The sequence below is a fragment of the Microtus pennsylvanicus genome, chromosome 3 (assembly GCF_037038515.1).
Source record: "Microtus pennsylvanicus isolate mMicPen1 chromosome 3, mMicPen1.hap1, whole genome shotgun sequence".
In the NCBI taxonomy this organism is placed as follows: Eukaryota; Metazoa; Chordata; class Mammalia; order Rodentia; family Cricetidae; genus Microtus; species Microtus pennsylvanicus.
Window position 1 is genome coordinate 42,822,893 of NC_134581.1, and position 19,959 is coordinate 42,842,851.

Below are 19,959 nucleotides of genomic sequence, written 5' to 3' on the forward strand. Positions count from 1 at the left end.
CTTGCAGAGTTTTGGTAATTTCCTTATACAACCCCAAGTTGATCTTTATACATCTTGCTTACAAGGAAGTCTTTTTAAGTACTAAGACTTGTGGCCTGAGAAAACCGCAAACCTAACTATCTCAGCGGGAAAAATTCATTCCTATCAAGTCAGCTGAAATAAGTTGAGAATAAAAACATTTAAAAAGATAATACATTTTATTGGCATTAAATGTATACTCTAACAACAACAAATACACACACACACATATAAAATAAAAAAAAAATTAAGAGACAAAGGATTAACCAGGTGAGGAGGAGCCCACCTTTAATTCCAGTATTTGGGAGGTACAGGCAGGTGGATCTCTGTGAGTTCAAGGCCAGCCTGGTCTACATAGTGAGTTTCAGGACAGTCAAGAGAAAACCTGGTCTTGAAAAACAACACACACACACACATACGGGGGTGGGGGGAGAGAAAGAGAGAGAGGATTGATGGGTATGGTCTACTCAGACCTATGATTCTGATATGGCTGTGACACTGTTTAAGAGGATTTACTAGGGGCTGGAGAGATGGCTCAGAGGTTAAGAGCATTGCCTGCTCTTCCAAAGGTCCTGAGTTCAATTCCCAGCAACCACATGGTGGCTCACAACCATCTGTAATGAGGTCTGGTGCCCTCTTCTGGCCTGCAGGCATATACACAAACAGAATATTGTATACATAATAAGTAAATAAATAAATTTTTAAAAAAAGAGGATTTACTAATTTGCCCAATGCATAGCTCACATCGTGAGGAACAAAGATGGCTCACTGAATGAAAAGTCTCAGCCTCAGTGGTGCTGTGGAGATGCCGCAAGGACGATATTTAATGTGAGAGTCTACCAGGCACATACAAACATCCAGTGACTAGCAAACCCAAACCACCTCCTCCCTGAGGTACCACCCACAAACATCACTCAGGGAGCTTCTCCATCTTACTGGAACACTTGCATGGAAAAGACAACTTGGTAGATGCTACTGACAGTGTTATTAGTTATGTGTTATCATCTCTAATGTTATATCCTGTACCATCCTTGAAAGCTGTATCCTTAATAGGATCCTGACTGGATGTCACCATTTTCATCCCTGCATCAGCTTTGTCCAAAACCACGCAAAAACAATCTCTCCTTCTCAAACTCTAATACTATCACCAAGTACCCGGTAGTTCTGTTGAATCCGTTCCTTTGATAGTGATGGGCCGGCCCTGCGTTTCTTTTAGAATACCTCCTGGCCTTTTTCCCTTTCATTCCGCCTTCCAAGCTCCTCTTCCTGCCTGGGACTGCACCATTGCTTTTTCATAGTCTCCTTCCTCCAGCTTCTCTGGACTCTACACATTCTAGTAATTTAAACACTGTCTCCCCCCAATACACACACACACAGACACACACACACACACCTTTGCAATAGCCTCTTTAAGTAATCTAACAAATCTGATCTCTGATCTCTTTTATTTCCACCTAAAGAGATAAATGTACTTTCTAACTGAGGAGAGAACTCTGTGGTAAAGGATTTGACTAACCATGATAGGTTCAATCACCCATACTACAAAGCATATTTCCCAATACTGATTACCAGTTATATAGAGTGTGTTTCACTCAGGTGAAATTCGTCATTCTCTTTAAGTTTACTGTATTTATCTGCTGAGGAATAATCCTTTTATACATTGAAAAGATTTGTCACTTGGATTGGTTTAATAAAAGCTGATTGGCCAGGAGCTAAGTAGGAATTATAGGCAGGACAACCAAACCAGGAGATTAGGAGGATGATGGGAGAACAAGGGTGGAGTCAGAGGAGATGATAGCCAGCTGAGGAAGAAGGACATGTAGAAATGAGATAACAAGGGGGCTGGAGAGATGGCTCAGAGGTTAAGAGCACTGACTGCTCTTCCAGAGGTCCTGAGTTCAATTCCCAGCAACCACATGGTGGCTCACAACCATCTATAATGAGATCTGGTGCCCTCTTCTGGCATGCAGGCAGACATGGAAGGAATGCTGTATACGTAATAAATAAATAAATAAATAAATAAATAAATAACTTAAAAAAAAAGAAATGAGATAACAAGCCACAAATCACATGGCAAAGCATAGATAAGAAATATGGGTTAATTTAAAATGTAAGAGTTAGCTAGTAAGAAGCCTGAGCATTTATAATTAATATTAAGTTTATTTTATTTGGGAAGTGGCCTGGTTATTTATTTGGGAGCAGATGTTCAGGACAGGAAAACTCTGCCAATGTTTACCTCCTTAATAATGTGCCCTTGTTCCTTTTTATCTATATCAATCCCAATCTTAACCATTCTCCAAGGTTTATTGAGTTGTCCGTTGTCTAAGAAACCACTTCATAGGTGGGTAGTCATGGCACACGGCTTTAATCCCAGAACTCAGGCCAGTCTGGTCTACACAGTTAGTTCCAGGACAGACAGGGCTATACAGAGAAACCCTTGTTATCAAAAAACCAAAGCCAAACAAATGAACAAACATTTCACATGCTGCCATTCTTGCATTCTTCCACTCTGTCAAGAAATATTTGGAGGCCACAACAAGTAGTGAACTGGGCTCTGTGGGTTCAGAGTCACCTAACTGTCATGGTTCTTGGTCTTTCCTTCACAGGGAGAACAGGCCTTTCCCCCGATTGCATGTAGAGGTCTACTGTTTACAGATTTGGTCACCATTTTCCCTGAGTAGAGGGAAGCACTTAATAGTCAAGGCCTTTTACATTTCTGGATGCCTCGCCTGCGAGAAAAAGCGTGGCAGTCTCACAACATATGACTGAAGACTGAACTGAGGAAGAGTGAAGGAACTTCACAGTGACCAAAACTTCTACATGGACCAAATATGCAGGGTCAAGAGAGTGTGGATCAGAGCAGTGAGAAGGATGGAAGAAAGTCCTAAAAGACTCAACTGAGAACCGACAAGTGCAATGGCTCAGAAGCAGGGTGGGGACAACGAGGGCTCACTGTTGGATGTCCGTGACAGAGGGCATTCCTGTAGCACTAAACAACTAGCCACGGCTGTTTTCCAAGCTTGTGTCTGCTCTAGCAGAAAGTAATTGTGATGTATTTACATGTCAAAGTGCAGAATATGCAATGAATGATGGAAAGTAGCAATGGTTTAATAAAAGGGCACTCCTCTGTGCTTGTTATCTGGGAGACAACTGGGCTTAGCATCAGGTCAATTCCCAAATGCACAGTTGCATGGCATAATGACGGGTCTGCAGACCAAGCGGCTGGCTTAGCTGAACTCCATGCCTACGTGAAGACTAAGGCACAAACATGATCACAGACATTCAAGGGGAACACAGGCAAGAGGAAGAAGTACTCTCTTCACACTCTCTTCACAACACAGGGCCACCTGTTTTGCACATCTCAAGGAACTGGGATCAGAGTCAGGTCTGGGTTAGACAAGAGACAAGCACAGCAGGTTGTCTGCTTTACAGCGTACATGGATTTGTAGGTATCAGTTCGTGCGCTGAGATTCACTTAGACTTCAGGGCTTCATCTTTATTCTGCCACTGTCCTGACACAGACCCGATGGCCTTCCAAAGACCAGTTTCAAGAATTCTAACCAGCTTTGTAGTAAACCAAATACAAATAATTATAAGAACCAAACTTGAGGTTCTTAGCTCATGAAACTTAAGAGTGATTCAGTATTAGTCAAGAATGGCCTTTTCAATAAAAGAAAAAAAATCTGACTGACATAGCAAAATCCAGATGGTTTATTATCAGCCCAATAAGACAAATTGTCTGCCCACCAGATGAGTGATGTCTGTTCTAAGTCTTGGTATAACTGAGTCACTGTGTTGGGAACCTTTACTCTTGCAAACACCTGCCAGCTCTCAGAAGGCCTGACTGTATGTACCCATCTTGGAAACGAATTAAGAATTATGCAATTATTAGAATCATCTTTTGTCAACATACCTAGGACCCTTGAAAACTGTGAGACAATTTCTCTACCTAAAAGTTCAAGCACTCTAAAAATTCTCCAGCAAAAGAAGAAATGGCAGGCATCATTTTCTTCCCGAACAGATGGGAAAACCCAATCTTGGACAGGGGGCAAAGAACAGCTCACAATCCCACCAAAAAATGTGTCATAGCCCAACGGTGCCAAGCACTACTACCCCCTCCCTCTCGGCTCCCACATCTAAACCTCTGTGGCTTTGATCCTCTCAAGTCCAGATCAACACCGAGTCTCCTAGTAGAATTTCCCTTCCTCCTCTAATTGGGGGTAATTATTATTTATAAACTTATGTGGCAGTTCTCTTACAGTGACTCATTTGTTCTCAAACATCCTCCACCCATAGCAACTCACTCCGTCTAGAACACCTACACCAGCTCCCTTCTTCTCCAGTTCAGTTTGTCCTATTGCACTAGGGCTCACACAGGCATCACTTGAACACGCCTCACCTTTTCTGCATCCACTGTGAGCCACGCTCTTCTGTGCACCCAGCACCCTCCCCCGACAGAAGGCTTCATCCTTTCCCTCATGGTTTACTCGTCTTAATTCTAGTTTCGCAGAGAACATGCCCATTAATCAAAAGGGGAATGAGGAATCAAATTCTTCACTTATTCCACTTTTTATACGTCATCTGTTTCAGTGAAACATGACTATTTCCATTTAAAGAGACAATGCAGCTTAGGATGTGACTGTGTAGACCAGCAAGAACGCCTAGCCATTTAACCCTCTGGTGCCTGAGTTTCCTCATGGGTGAAATAGAGCCTAGCATAGCTCACAGGCTTATTTTGCAGGATGAAGCTTTTAGAGGGCGGTGTCCACACATGAGCCCCTTGCAAGAGCCTGTCATGCGAATGGCTAACAGAAAGTTCTCTCTGGCAACCTCCCCCAAACTGTCAACGTGGGCTTGTGCATGCACTATCATTTTTTACAGACAAGAATTAAGGCTTGTGAGACTGGTGACAAGTGCCACTTGGGAGGAGGTGGCACTAGAGCTCTGCTCCAATTCCCGCCTGGATCTGTGCTCTGCTGAGGTGTGCAGTGTGGCCCCTAAGCCCCCTTCTGCCTCCTAGCCGTGCCAGTAGACATCATGCGGCAGCAGAGTGCTGCCACAGTGAGAACCTTCCTGTTCAAACGCCTTCCGAGCACAGAAGAAAGACCCTTCCTTGGAGTCCAGGGTTCCACCCGCCTGCCCAGCAACAGGAGAATTTCCTCTTTCATTCTGACACAAGATTTTCATGAATAACTTCAAGGAAGAAAGGAAAACCAACGAAGCCTCAAGGAAGACTTTCCCTTGTCCATATTTTATTACTGATGATTCTGATTAAATAAGAGGAAATGATTAAAGAGTAACTAAATATGAATTTATGTAGCACCTCTTCCTGTTGTAAAAGTGATTTCAGATAATATTCACCCTCTTTCCCTTCTGCCCTTCCTTGAATCTAAACCTATAGTGCTCACACTGAGAGAAAAAGTAGGCCACAGGAGCAGCAGCAGGCGAATAGAGAAGGGCTGTGCCAAGGTCACACGCTTAAGAGTCGGGGATGCTCGGAGACACAGCATCCCCTCCAGGGCAAAACACCACCCTCTAAACCACTAAATGCATTTTCAGCACCTGATGGGGAAGTGGGCTCTGGAAATATGTAAGGGTAAGGTCAGGAGGAGATACAAAATTTGTATTATATTCCTGCAAGGACATGTGCTTTGGCATTGTTCAGACAGTATCGAGTATGGCCATGTGCTCTTGCCCCATGGGGGTAAAATACTCAGTGACATGAAATATGGCCATAGCAACTACATGCTGTGCTGTTCTTCCCTCTCCGAGGAGTAGACTCCTCAGGGGCAGACTGTACGTTCTCACTGTGAGAATGAGCGATGGGGAAGGGCTGGAACCACTAGACAGTTCTATGAAGTGTGTCAGATGGTCCTTTTGTCACGACAGGAGAGGGGTACATGTGCTCGTAACTAACCAAAGTCATCAACACACAAACTCTCTAAACTAAACAAAATCAGATTGATTTATTAGTTGTGTATGTGTACAAGTGTTACCAGGGCATGTGTGTGGAGGTCAGAGGGCAACTCACTCCATTGAAAATGAACTCGTTTTGCCAGGCTTGGTGGTAAGTGCTCTTACCCACTGAGCATCTCTCTCTCTGTCCCCAGACCCTTGTTTATACATAAAAATAATGTAACAAACAAACAAACAAAAGGAGCCAGGACTTCAGAATTTAGTGTCTACTCCATTACCACCGTTACCATGTTCTTCCTCTAAGCCTCCCCAACAGACTCCCCTGCCAAGCCTGCAGTGAGATCTCTGCAGAGCTTTAAGCCTCTCAGAGATGCAGTTGCCTCTTCTTTGAAAGCCATAGTTACTATTTGTTCTTTCTACCTGTGAAGTTGACGAGGAAATGAGAAAGGTAATAGATGAAGTTCGCTATAATCAGAACTGGGCGTACAGCTGTTTGGATAAATGTCAGCCACCACTCCGGAGATGGCCAGGGTAGTGAGGCTGTGAGCGCAGTCTGATGCCTCCACAGCTGAATCTTCCTCGGCAGTATTTGCACACACACTCTCAGTGTGTAAGGCCTGAAAGTAATGGCGGTACAGAGCTCCAAAGGACTCTTGAGGGGTGCTAAATTGTTAGCTCAAGATAATTATACCAGCCGGGTGGTGGTGGCACACGCCTTTAATCCCAGCACTTGGGAGGCAGAGGCAGGCAGATCTCTGCGAGTTTGAGGCCAACCTGGTCTACAAAGCGAGTTCCGGGACAGGCCCCAAAGCTACAGAGAAACCTTGTCTCAAAAGAAAACCAAAAAAATTAAAAAAAAAAAAGAGAGAGAGAGAGAGAGAGAGAGAAGATATTTACACTAAATCTAGAAATTGCCAAAAAGGTTCAACCCAGTCTCCTTACTGAGTAATGAATCCATTTGTTTGTGTAATGTTTACAGTGGCAGCATCCATAGACTGAGAATGTATGGGCTTCTTCCTGTGTCTACATGCTAAGATGACCTCAAATGACCTTCTCGGAGCACTTCTGTCTTCTCCCACAGATGTCCACGTCTTGGCTACGTATTCATGGGAAAGTTTTCAATCCAGCCTCATCTGATCTGCAGTGGTTAGAACCAGCGAGGTTGCAGGGAGAGAACCAGTGAAGTTCCAGGGAGATTACTGCCTCTATTCACTGCTGCTTAACTTTTCACAAGCTCAGCGAAGAGAAAAAACACAAACGGAGAGTTTCCTGAAGGGCATACAGTATGCTTCCCTTTGGACATTCTAAATCTCTCTGTGGAATACCCACACCATCCCTGAAGTGAGCCACACTGGGGCAGGGCAGAATTGCTTTTTCTGATCAAGTGAGAAAACTGGCCTACAGTGAAGGCTATCGAACAAAACTGGTCTATGCAGCCTGCCACGCGTTTGTATAAAATCACGTGGCACACTGTCCCCTTCAAAGGGTCCACAAGAAAGTGCTTTCCTGGCCAGGGTATCAAGAAGAATTCTGGGCCCAGTAAGATGGCTCAGCAGGTGAAAATACTCGCTTCCAAGCCTGATGACGTGAGTTCAAAACCCATGTGAGGGTGGAAGGAAGAGGATTTCTTGCAAGACTCCTGCAAGCTGTCCTTTGTACCCATGCTGTGACACATGTATGTGCATATGTACACACAAACACACACACGCATGCATGCACAAATTAGATAAATAAATGTAAAATGAAGGTCTTAATTTAAAAAATAGTAGTTTTGCTTTTGGTAACTAGTCAAGTTTTATTTTATTTTATTTTTTTTGGTTTTTCGAGACAGGGTTTCTCTGTAGCTTTGGAGCCTGTCCTGGAACTTCCTTTGTAGACCAGGCTGGCCTCGAACTCACAGAGATCCTCCTGCCTCTGCCTCCCAAGTGCTGGGATTAAAGGCGTGCGCCACCACCGCCCGGCAACTAGTCAAGTTTTAAATCAAAAACTACACATGTTCTAACTGATTATATTTCACATTTGCCATTGTATAATAAGCTCAGAAACAAATCTGTTGTCTGCTTCTTCTACTGAAATAAAATTTGCTGGCATACTGGACAAATCCTCCAAACATGATAGGATATTATGAATGCTATTGGTTAGCCTCCATAATCAGAGTATAAGACCCTATTGCTGAAGTCACCATTTACTTACGCCATCAAACATGGAGAAATCAGGCTAGTGTCAACTAGAAGCTACAACCCTGCAACCTACAACCATGACCTGCCTTCAAAATATACTGGTGCAATAGTGGCACACAGGTATTGGGAACAACCAACCACTGTTTTAAAAAAATGAGATTTTAGGTCTGTTCCATGAGATGGAAGCCACACTTGATACCACCAATGAGGCCAAGAAACTAAGACTAGATAGGTCATGGGCCCAAGAGGAGACTCTACTACTACAGCAATAAAACAACTTGTAATGACATATTGCTGTATGTTCATAGATCAGTGTGTGGTTACCCCGTATTGGAAATGCTTCTTCTTGCAATAGATGGCAACTGACACAGAGACCCACAACTGGACAGTGTGCAGACAATGGGAGACCTTGGAGCACTCATCCCTGAATGGGATGTCTTTATCAAACCCTTCTCCTCAAGGCTCAGGGGTCTAGGCAGAGAGGAGGCAGAAGGATTGTGAGAGCAAGAGGTGGGGGACGGCTCTAAAGAAACAGACACAACAGGGCTGACGCACACCATTTCAACTCACAGAGACTGTGACAGCACACAGAAGACCTGTACAAATTCATGACAGACAATATCTGGGCAGAAGTGGACACAAAGTCCCAGTCCTAATCAAGGAGCTACATGACACTCGCTGAGTAAGAGAAAATCAATTTTCTCCAGTGGAGTGATATGAGATATATCAACCACACTCCAACTCCAGCCCTATTGCTAAGGTGCAGGTAGACAATACAAAACAGATTCCACATTTTTATGTGTGCTTTTTTTTTTGGTTGTAATTTAGTAATAATTGACTTTTTTTTGAGAAAGAACATGAAACTGGGTGGGTACGGAGGTGAGGAGGATATAGAAGGACTTGGGGGAGGGGAAAGAATATGATCAAAATATATTATATGAAAACATTTTAAAATAATAAGTAAAAAAAAAGAGAATTGGGCATAATATGACTGATCACCTCCCATTCCTACTACCATTCCCACCATAGTGGACTATATCCTTTCTTTTAATTTTTCTTTAGGCAGGGTCTTATTATGTAACCTTGGCTGGTCTCAAACTCACAGAGCTCTGCCTGCCTTTGTCTCCGAGTGCTGGGATAGAAGGACCGTGCCACCACACTCAGCCATCTCCCCTCTTAAACCGTGAGCCAGAATAAATGTTTGATTCCTCAAAAAATAGAAAGAAAGAAAAAGACCCCCCCCCCAAAAAAAAAACAAAAGAAAGGAAAAGAAAAAGAAAACAAAAAAAGGGAAGAAAGAAAGAGAGGTTTTGTCTCCCTGCCTTGTTTTGCCTTTGCCTCTTCTTCAGTTTGCTAAGTTTTAATTTATTTTGCTTTTCTATATTGTATAAAATTTTAGGACACTCTGGAATATAAATGATATAGAAAAGTGAGCAGCACAGTGCAGAGATGCTACTGTGGGCTACGCACAACACATGACTACCTCAGAATTCTGATCTGGGGTCTACTATGGGCTACGCACAACACATGACCACCTCAGAATTCTGATCTGAGGCCTACTGTGGGCCACGCACCACACATATGACTACTTCAGAATTCTGATCTGAGGTCTACTGTGGGCTACGCACCACACATGACTACCTCAAAATTGTGATCTGAGGTCTACTGTGGGCTACGCACAACACATATGACTACCTCAGAATTCTGATCTGAGGTCTACTGTGGGCTACGCACAACACATGACCACCTCAGAATTCTGATCTGAGGTCTACTGTGGGCTACGCACAACACATGACTACCTCAGAATTCTGATCTGAGGTCTACTGTGGGCTACGCACAACACATGACCACCTCAGAATTCTGATCTGAGGTCTACTGTGGGCTACGCACAACACACATGACTATCTCAGAATTCTGATCTGAGGTCTACTGTGGGCCACGCACCACACATATGACTACTTCAGAATTCTGATCTGGGGTCTACTATGGGCTACGCACCACACATATGACCACCTCAGAATTCTGATCTGAGGTCTACTGTGGGCTACGCACAATACATGACCACCTCAGAATTCTGATCTGAGGTCTACTGTGGGCTACGCACCACACATGACTACCTCAGAATTCTGATCTGAGGTGTGCTGTGGGCTACGCACAACACATATGACCACCTCAGAATTCTCTACTGTGGGCTACGCACCACACATGACCACCTCAGAATTCTGATCTGGGGTCTACTGTGGGCTACGCACCACACATGACCACCTCAGAATTCTGATCTGGGGTCTACTGTGGGCTACGCACCACACATGACCACCTCAGAATCCTGATCTGAGGTCTACTGTGGGCTACGCACCACACATATGACTACCTCAGAATTCTGATCTGAGGTCTCTTGTTGATACATCAGAAAATGGTGGGAAATAATTCCTAGATCTATCTATAACTAACAAGCTCAGTGCTAAAACTGAAGAACACACACACACACAGGCAAATTCAGAAATCAAAGTCCCGAGGGAACATCCTCTGAAAGCCATTGTCAGCTTGTTAGCTCTACAGCCATTAATACTTCCTGTGTTATCTACCTGATATTTCACTGCTATTCAGAAGCACAATATTGCAAATAACTTACCGTGTTTATGAATGAAAGCCAGTCCTTGCAATATCTGATACATTATATTCCGTATAGCAGACTCTGGAAATAACTTATTTCTGTATGAGCCAGAATAAAACAAAGTTAAAAAGCTGAGTTTCTGTAGTAAAAGGAATCTATTATATAGTATGAAATTAAGAAATTTCTACCAGATCCTTTGATGATAAACAGCAGAGAAAAATAATCTCTTTTTGATACAGTGAAGCTAAGTAATAAACACCAATTCTATTAAGCTCTATTATAAAAAAGAATAAACCTTTTACAATAATAAATAAGAAACCTGTAACACTGTGTCTAAAAATAAGCTAGGCATGGTGGTCACACCTATAATCTCAGAACTCAGAAGGTTCACATAGAAGAATCTTGAGTTTGAGGCCAGCCTAAGAAGGAAACTTTCTCAAAACAAAACAACAACAATACAAAATTAATTTCTGTATTGCAAGCTGCTTCCTGGGAGTTGTCTCAAGGCTCCCGGGCACAGGAATGTGGTTGGATCCTTCACCTACAGATGGTCATGAAATCCAGAGGCATGACTGTTAAAGGACTACAGAAAGATCTAGAAAACTGAAGTAAGTGAAGCAAAAAATACAATGCCTTTGCAATATTAATTCATAAGAATGTTCTGAATATGAGGCTGGAAAAACAGCTCAGAGGTTAAGACACATATTGCTCTCACAGAGGACCCTTGAGAGCTCAATTCCCAGCGCCCACACTGGAGTGGCTTGCTGTAACTCCAGCACTAGTGGGGAGCTGGCACTTCTGGCCATGGTGGGCACTCATACACATATGCACCCCTACACGTATAGTTAAAAAGAATAAAAATAAATCTCAAAGACACTTGGTTAAAAACTAAGGTCATGACTGAGGCACACCGTTCTTTAATGAGCTGGTAAAGGTTTTCCTTCATGTACTCGAAGATGAAATAGAGATGATCGTTTTCCCTGATGACTTCTTTCAGTTTTACAATGTTGGCGTGATTGAGCTTCTTTAAAGACTGAAACAAGGCGAGAAAGAGAAACAAACAAAATCAGAAAACAAGTGTCTCTAACAGGGAAAGCCACCCTAAGCACAGTTCAAAAGGGATTTCTATTTGAGAATGCAAACATGAATTACATCTGATTGACAACTTAGTAATCAGTACTTCTCTGAAGTCAACATAACCTTATCTAGAAACATGACTTTGACGAATTGACTAGAGGGTAGGCATATGATCACTAGCTGGTATTCCTGGCTGCGCCCAGCCCGGAGCAGTAGGGCAGGACTATTTTTGTGGCAATGGGCCCAGGCTATTTTAGGCTCCCTCCCTCCAGATCATGGAATTCAGGCTGTGCAAGTGGCTAGAGGGGAACCAATAAAGAAAGACATGGCTCTAAATCTTCCAGCGCTGGAGAAGGCAGCCGGTTAAGGGTGAGGTCGCCAGACAGCAGCCTGCAGACAGGGTCAACAGGAAACTCCTCAAAGGCCTGAGGCTGATAGCCTGATTCTCTAGACTTTCTTCAGACTCGTGTGCCTGAGACAAAACGCTCCTTCTTACAATGTGTGTTGTGGGAATTCATTCCGCCAATAGTTTTGGGGTATCGGTCTTAGGGTGCGGCTTCTATGTGTGAATACCATCTCTTATAAGGAAGAGGAGGGAGCTTTCTCGCTCTCTTGTGTGTTGGCTGGAGACTGGATTGCTGCATCCATTGACCCCAGGGAAGAATGGAAGACTGTGGTGGTTCTCTACCTTGTTGGTATTTGTAAATGTCCCCTAATAAATCTTTGTTATCCTTTTATTTGAGCTCTTGTGGCTTCACAAAACATTGCCTGCAAATGTGAGTTCTAATTACTGGGGCAGGAGTAGGGTAGGGACGTGAGGGAGGGGATGAAGACATCGTTGAAGAAATACTGAGTGAAAGGTCTAAGGGCAATGAAGGTGAGAGAGGCAGCAGCGGAGGAACATGGACTTGATTCAGAAGATGATACACGAGCTTCTGATTTCTCCTCTTACACATGTAGTTTTCTAAGGCCATTTGAGCGTAGCCCTGTACATACAACTTGCCATAAACACCACCTGCTAATGATGAACAAAAACGCTGCCCTGTTAGTGACCAGCAATCAGAATCCAGAGACACCCAGTCATTGGAAGGGCTACCCGGATGATCAGAATTTGAACCTTAAAAAGTCTTTGCCCCTACAGGGCAATGAAGTCAATAATGACAAATTACAGAAGGTTCTCTATCATTTCTGATGGAGGAGGGTCATCTTTCTATCTGTTGTTTCATTGGTTAAGTAATAAAGAAACTGCTTGGCCTCTGAAAGGACAGAAAATTAGGTAGGCGGAGTAGACAGAACAGAATGCTGGGAGAAAGAAGCTGAGTCAGGGCAGTCACCATGATTCTCCCACCCAACACAGCTGCAGGTTAAGATCTTCCCTGGTAAGCCACCTCGTGGGCTACACAGATTATTAGAAATGGGTTAGATCAATATGTAAGAGCTAGCCAATAAGAGGCTGGAACTAATAGGCCAGGCAGTGTTTAAAAGAATACAGTTTCTGTGTAATTATTTCGGGTAAAGCTAGCCGTGCGGGCAGCCGGGTGCCAGGAATGTAGCCCGCCGCTCCGATTACTACACTTTTCATTAAAAAGAACATCCTTTTAATAAAACAAACAGAATGTGTGCAGAAGGAAGAGTTAAAGTGACCATCCAAATCCCGAAGGATCCAAATATCAGACCTCCATCCACGTAGCTCAGAAGAGAGAGGAAACACAGGTAGTGGATAAAGACCAGGTTCGGCCCTCAGGCTGTGGTCTGTCTGAAACATGACTGACAGGCCCAGGCCTAGGAGCAGCTTCGAGCTCCAATTTTAGCGAGGGTATTGAGCAAGATAAATTTTCTGTCCATCTAATCTGTAGAGTTCACAGAATTTTACAGTATTCACTTTACAAAGATTTCCAGAAAGAAACATCTTATGTGGTCATAGAAAAGTCCCTGAAGGAGCAGAGACAAACCATTTGTGTAAGAGCAGATAAGCATCAGTAGTGACCTAAAATGAACCAATAGTTCCCACAGTGACATATGCCACAGATGAATCAATAGTATCAATTCTGACCCCTTCAGGGAACTGGTCAACACTTTCCTCCCTGTTAAAACTATAATGTATTATACCCTAAGGAAAAGCCTGGTGTAAGGCAGTGTCTGATTCTCAGAGGCCAGCAGCTTAGCTGGGAGCATAGCATATGAATTTAAAATGCATGTAATACGTGGCTTGGCTTGGTGGTATGTGTTGCCTGCCTTTGATCATATAGCACTTGATTGGCAGAGGCAGGTGGATCTCTCTAAGACCAAGGCCAGTCGGAATTACACAGTGAGACCCTGTCTAAAAATCAAACAAATAATGAATGTAACAAATAAAGAAGACATATTAAAGGTCAAAGGTAAGGTAGAGACTAAAGCACGTAATAGTTAATCCTCACTATCAACTTGATGGGACTTACAATCACTTAGGAGACACACCTCTAGGGCATGACTTTAGGGGGGTTTCCAGAAACATTTAGCTTGGGAAGGAAGCCCTACTCTGAGTGTGGGCAACACCAGGCTTGTGGTCCTGAATAGAATAAAAAGGGAAAAAAAGGAAGGCAGGCTTGATGATGGACACCTATAAGCCAGTATTTGGGAGCTGAAGGCAAAAGAATCAGGAGTTCATGGCCAGTCATGACTACATAGTGGACTTGAGGCCAATCTGATTACATGAGATTTTGTATCAACAAAAAGAGAAGGAAGAGAAAAGGCAAGCTAATACCAGCACTCATTGCTCCTCCTCCTGATACAGATTTGATACAGAACAATGGCATCACTCTTGCTGCCATACTAATATACTGTGCCTTTGCCTACCGAGCGCTGAGATTAAAACTGTGTACCACCATGCCTGGCTGCTCTTCTTCTACTTTTTTTTTTTTTTTAAAAACAAGGTCTTACCATGTAGGTTTGACTGGCCTGCAGCTCACTACAAAGACCAAGCTGGCCTTGAACTCCGAGAGCCACCTGCCTCGGCTTCCTAAGTGCTGGTATTGAAGTCATGCACCACCATACCTGACAGAGTATTTTCCACTTGTTACATACACAAACAATATCCTTTGGCTTATGGAGTCTAAAAGAGTTATGACCTTGCCCTTTATGAACAAAGTATGCGTGTCCCTGCTCTAGATTGGAAGCCCTATTCATGTACTAAAGGGTTGGTTTCAAATCCTATGGGGCTTTTCAAACAGCACTGAGTGAGAGGCCTAACAATGGATGAACCCCCTCCAGCACACACGGAAAAGCCTAGTGGTCGGTCTACCTGGGGAGATGCTACAGGAGGACTAAAGCAGAATGGAGAGGAGAAAGGAAGGAGAGAAAGAAGAGGGAACAAGAGCAAAGGTGAAGGGCTGGGTTGGACCTCTGCTCTAGAGCACCTGCCAAGTAGGCACGAGGTCCTGGGATTGCACACCAGCACTGGACAGAAAAACAAAAAACCCAGGCATGGTGGAGCCTGTACGTCAGAGCAGCTGGGAAGCTGCAGAGCTAAGGAGGATTTCTAGCTCAAGGCCAACCTGGGCTACATAGGCACACTTTGTCTGGAAAAAGAAAGAAAGGAACAAAACCAGTGAAGACACACACTATGCAATGCTGTCAAAGCGCTTATGTTAGGCAAAGGATTCCATCACACACTGTAACAGAGTGCAAGGAAACGCAAGAGGTGCTGCTCTGTATCCAGGAAAAACAAGCTACATGGAGACGGAGCTTCCTGTGCCTCAGTGGATAGGAATGACACCTACGGAGGCAACAGTCCACCAAATCAACACTTCCTGAAATCCAGCAATGACAAAAGTATTCTAGTAATAATATATTCATTAAGTAATGCAGTAATTTTCCACTTTCGGATACCAGCTGTATCATATCCTTTCTCTTTCATAGCATTAGCGAAAAAATGCAAATGGAATGACTACCGCAACTCTAAATCTAGCCATGAATACAGCTATGCTAAGCAGCCAAACAGAATTATTCCCTGGTAAATTCATAAATACCTTAACTTCCCGAAGGTTCATGCATTCTTCCCAGGAGTAAAACTTTCTTTTCATTCTGAAAGAGAGGAAAAAGAAATAGCATGCTTATTCCAAGTGACAGGCCGAATACCATTTCTTAAATGTTTTCATCCAGGGCTGCAGAGGTAGCTGTGCTAAGAGCACTGCATGCTCCTGCAGAGAACACATTCAGTCCCACACCCATGCAGGCAGCTCAAGATGCCTGCAACCCAGCTCCAGGGGACAATGTCATTTTCTGGCCTCTGGGGGGCACATATGTACACACATGCGACAAACATATATGAATGCACACACAAATAAAAATAAATTTTTTTCATTCTGAACCTAACCAATGTTGGTTTCAATTTTTATAAAATATTATACCATCGAAAGAAGCCCTTATTTTAAAACATGGCAAGTCAGTCCAATCTAAGCCACTAAACTTCCCAGCTGCAGTGGGAACCTGGTGCACTGCTAGTTTTTTCCTGACACAAATCCAGATGCATCTGGAAAGAAGGAACCTCAACTGAGAAAAGGCCCCATTAGACTGGCCTGCAGGTAAGTCTGTGGGCCACTGTCTTGATTAGTGATGGAGGCTAGTGGGCCCAGCTCACTGCAGGCATCCCGAGCAGCTGGTCTGGGCTGTATAAAAAAGCAGGCCAAGCTGAGCAAGCCACAGGGGCAAGCCTCCTCTCTGGCCTCTGCTTCAGCTCCTGCCTTTAGGATCTGCCCTGACTTCCTTCAGTGATGGAGTGTGACCTGAGAGGTGGGAGAAGAAATAAGCCCTTTCCACAGCAGCTGGTCCTGGTGTTTATCACAGCAACAGAAACCCTAACCAGGCCACCTGGTGGAGTACAAAGGGCCAGGTCTGCTGTCTGACTCTACCACTAGCAAACTAACTTGGCCCAAAGGAAACTCCCTCAGGTTTATTCTATCTAGGCCAGTACCGGCCAACAGAACTTTTGTTGTTGGCGGAAATCTTTGGTGATATCCACAAGTATAGAATAAGGTAGAAAGTGCTAGTTAGGCGTTATAAAAAGAGAAGGGAAAGGAGGAGGAAGAGGAAGAAGGGGAGATGATGAAGATGGGAGGAACATATATTGGGAAGGTCCATGGGAGAGTTGGGAATGAATAGGACCAAGATATATTGTACATATGTATGAAACTTCAAAGAATCAATTAAATAATCAATTAATTATGTGGCTATATTGAGCTAGTACACCACAGGAAGTGGGTTTTAATGTGCATGCAGATCCAGATATGGTATCTTACCATTTGTAATAGCTGAAGGAGATGTCTATGCCCAATGGTCGAGGATACTGGACTACTTAGTCTCAAGTTGGTGGCTGTTTAGGAAAGTTTAGGAAGTGTGGCTTTGTTAGAGAAAGTATGTCAGGTGGGTGGGCTGTGAGGTTTCAAAAGACTTGCCCCATTTTGGGTGAGCACACTTGGTTTTTGTTTGTGGTTCCAGATGTAAGCTCTCAGTTGCTGGTCTACTTGCCTACAACCTGCTCCCTCAGCTCTGCCACCACGGAAGTAAGAATTAGTACAATGTAGCTAGGCACCTGCAGTAGGGTCAACCACAAGAAGATCTGGGCAGAAAGGTGTTAGGGAAGTTCACCACACTGAAAGGCTGGAGAGGAGAACAAGGAGGCGAGAGGGCAGCGATAAGAGACAAAGCTAGGGAAACAGGCCAACCGCATCGGAGGTCAGAGTTTGATGACTCTGAACGCAAGCGATGTCACACTGGACTCTCCTAGGCTTCGGTGTAGGAAGTTCATTTAGAAGGTGATTCCCTGAAGCCAGGGCAAAGGTCACCAAAACCAGAGGAAAGCTGAAGGATCAAGTGTGAGTGTGCCGGTGCCAAGAGCAGTGACTGGGCCCAGCTCTGCTGCGGGCACTAAAGGCAGAGGAGACAAGAGACTTGTCTATTATGATGATGAACCGCAAGAGCAAAAGCAAGGTGGGGAGGAAAGGGTTTATCTGACTTAAGATTCCACAAACTCTAGTCATTTACTGGAGGAAGTCAGGACAGGAACTCAAACAAAATGGAGACCTGAGGCAGGAGCTGATGCAGAGGCCATGGAAGGCTGATGCTTACTGGCTTGCTCCATCTGGCTTGTTCAGTTTGCTTTTTTTTTTTTTTTGTTTTGTTTTTGTTTTTAAGAACCCAGGACCACCAGCCCAGGGTGGGTACCACCCACAATGGGCTGAGCCTCTCCCATCAAGTGCTTATATGGCCGCCTACAACCTGATCTCATGGAGGCCTTTCTTTTTTTCTTTTTATTCAAAGATTTATTAATTATGTATACAGTGTTCTGCCTGCATGCATCCCTGCCTGTCAGAAGAGGGCATCAGATGGTTGTGAGCCACCACGTGGTTGCTGAGAATTGAACTCAGGACCTCTGGAAGAGCAATCAGTGCTCTTAACCTCTGAGCCATCTCTCCAGCCCTGGAGGCATTTTCTTAGTTGAGGTTTCCTCCTCTCAGATGACTTTAGTTTGTGTCAAGCTGACAGAAAACCAACTAGCACTGGGCTGCAAAGAACAAGAAGACAAGGAGAATGTTTAACACTAGTGGTTTTAATGAACTGTCTTTTCAGTTTGGTATGAGCAGTGACGTGACCAGAAGCCAAGAGCCCTATAGAGGACCTGGTGGTCGGATGGTAAATGGTAATAGGTTGGAATTGAGGTTCTAGTAGGAATGGAGTAGGTAGACCAGATGGACATTTAGTACAATTAACAGGACCGGATGAGTGAAGGTCAGGTATGAGTGGGAGCGAAATCAAGAGAACTCAGGCTTTGAGCTGCTGGAAACAGGGAAACCAGAGTCATAAGGAACACTACACTTCTGTAACCTGTGATTGGGAGGCAAGGCAGAAGAGTGTGGATTCAAAGCCAGCCTAGACCACAGAGCAAGACTGTCTCATAGAAACAAAACAAAACAAAGATAAGAAGGATAAACAGTCTGGAATAAAAGTGGAACGTGCTATGCTGGATGTAAGTTCAGTTTGGATGTAAGAATGATTCTTAAATGGTTACAGGACTTAGTGCCCAGCAAGCAGACTCTAATTTGGTCCCCAAAGACCTCTATCTTCGTCTATTTATAACTGTGCATACCCTTTCTCCTTCAGTAACTCGCTTCTGGCCAGTAAGGGCACATCATCTTAGAGGAAGTCATTTCTATGATTGATCTGTAAGAATAAAAAGATCTGACTTCCATATAAGACTTTTTCTTAAAAGAAAAAACATTATTTATTTAATGTATATATGTATAATAGGGCACTATGTGTGTGAAAGTGGTCACAGAAACCAAAAAAGAGTATTAGCTCTCTTGGAACTGGAGTTACAGGTTGTTGAACTGTGTAGTTCAGCTGGGGCTGAACTCCAATCCACTATAAGAGGAATAAGAGTCCTCTTTTCTTTTGTTTTTTTGGAGACAAGGTTTCTCTATAGCTTTGGAGCCTGTACTGGAACTAGCTCTTGTAGTCCAGGCTGGCCTCGAACTCACAGAGATCCACCTGCCCCTGCCTCCCAAGTGCTGGAATTAAAGGCGCGTGCCACCACCGCCCGGCTGGGAATAAGAGTTCTTAACTGCTGAGCCATCTCTCAGCCCCTTATTGCTTTCTTACTGCCTATATCACCGTATTGTGAACTAGTCTTTGGAGCAGTCCACATGGCACAGGACTAAGAGGCAGCCTCTGACTGACAACTAGCAGAGAACCTAGACCCTCAGGTCAACAATGTACAAGGTTCTAACTGCAACCTAAAGTCACAGGAGTAAGCTTGGAAGCAGAGCCTTTCCCCACCCAGCTGCCAATAACACCATAGTTTTGAGCAACATTTTGATTGCAGCCTCAGAAGAGACTTTGGACCAGATAACTCTGCTAAGTTGTGCTGACGCACAGAAACTGAGACAGAAGGCATGTATGTTGCTCTAATCTACAAGTTTGGAGTGAATTGCTATACGATCACAGGTAACTAACTCAACAGGTCTGAACCCTGGCTGCAAAAGCTAAGTATAAGTGACACAGACAGCAGGTACCAGATAAACACATTTCCTCTTCTGGAAAATGAATTTATTAAACCTCATCAGAAGTCATACAGTTTCTTTATGACTTTAGAATCATCACCTAATGTTCTTCTTTATG

The 19,959-nt window shown here is 43.8% G+C and overlaps 1 protein-coding gene across 1 annotated transcript in view; it reads right to left on the reverse strand.

Moving 5' to 3' along the window:
* Cilk1 (ciliogenesis associated kinase 1) overlaps window positions 1-19,959 on the reverse strand; it is a 42,631-nt gene that overhangs the window by 22,314 nt on the left and 358 nt on the right. The window contains exons 2-4 of the mRNA XM_075965161.1: window positions 15,813-15,867; window positions 11,640-11,761; window positions 10,747-10,826 (exon numbers count right to left, since the gene is read on the reverse strand). Coding sequence (XP_075821276.1) covers window positions 10,747-10,826; window positions 11,640-11,761; window positions 15,813-15,867 — 257 coding nt within the window. The remainder of the gene's footprint in view (window positions 1-10,746; window positions 10,827-11,639; window positions 11,762-15,812; window positions 15,868-19,959) is intronic.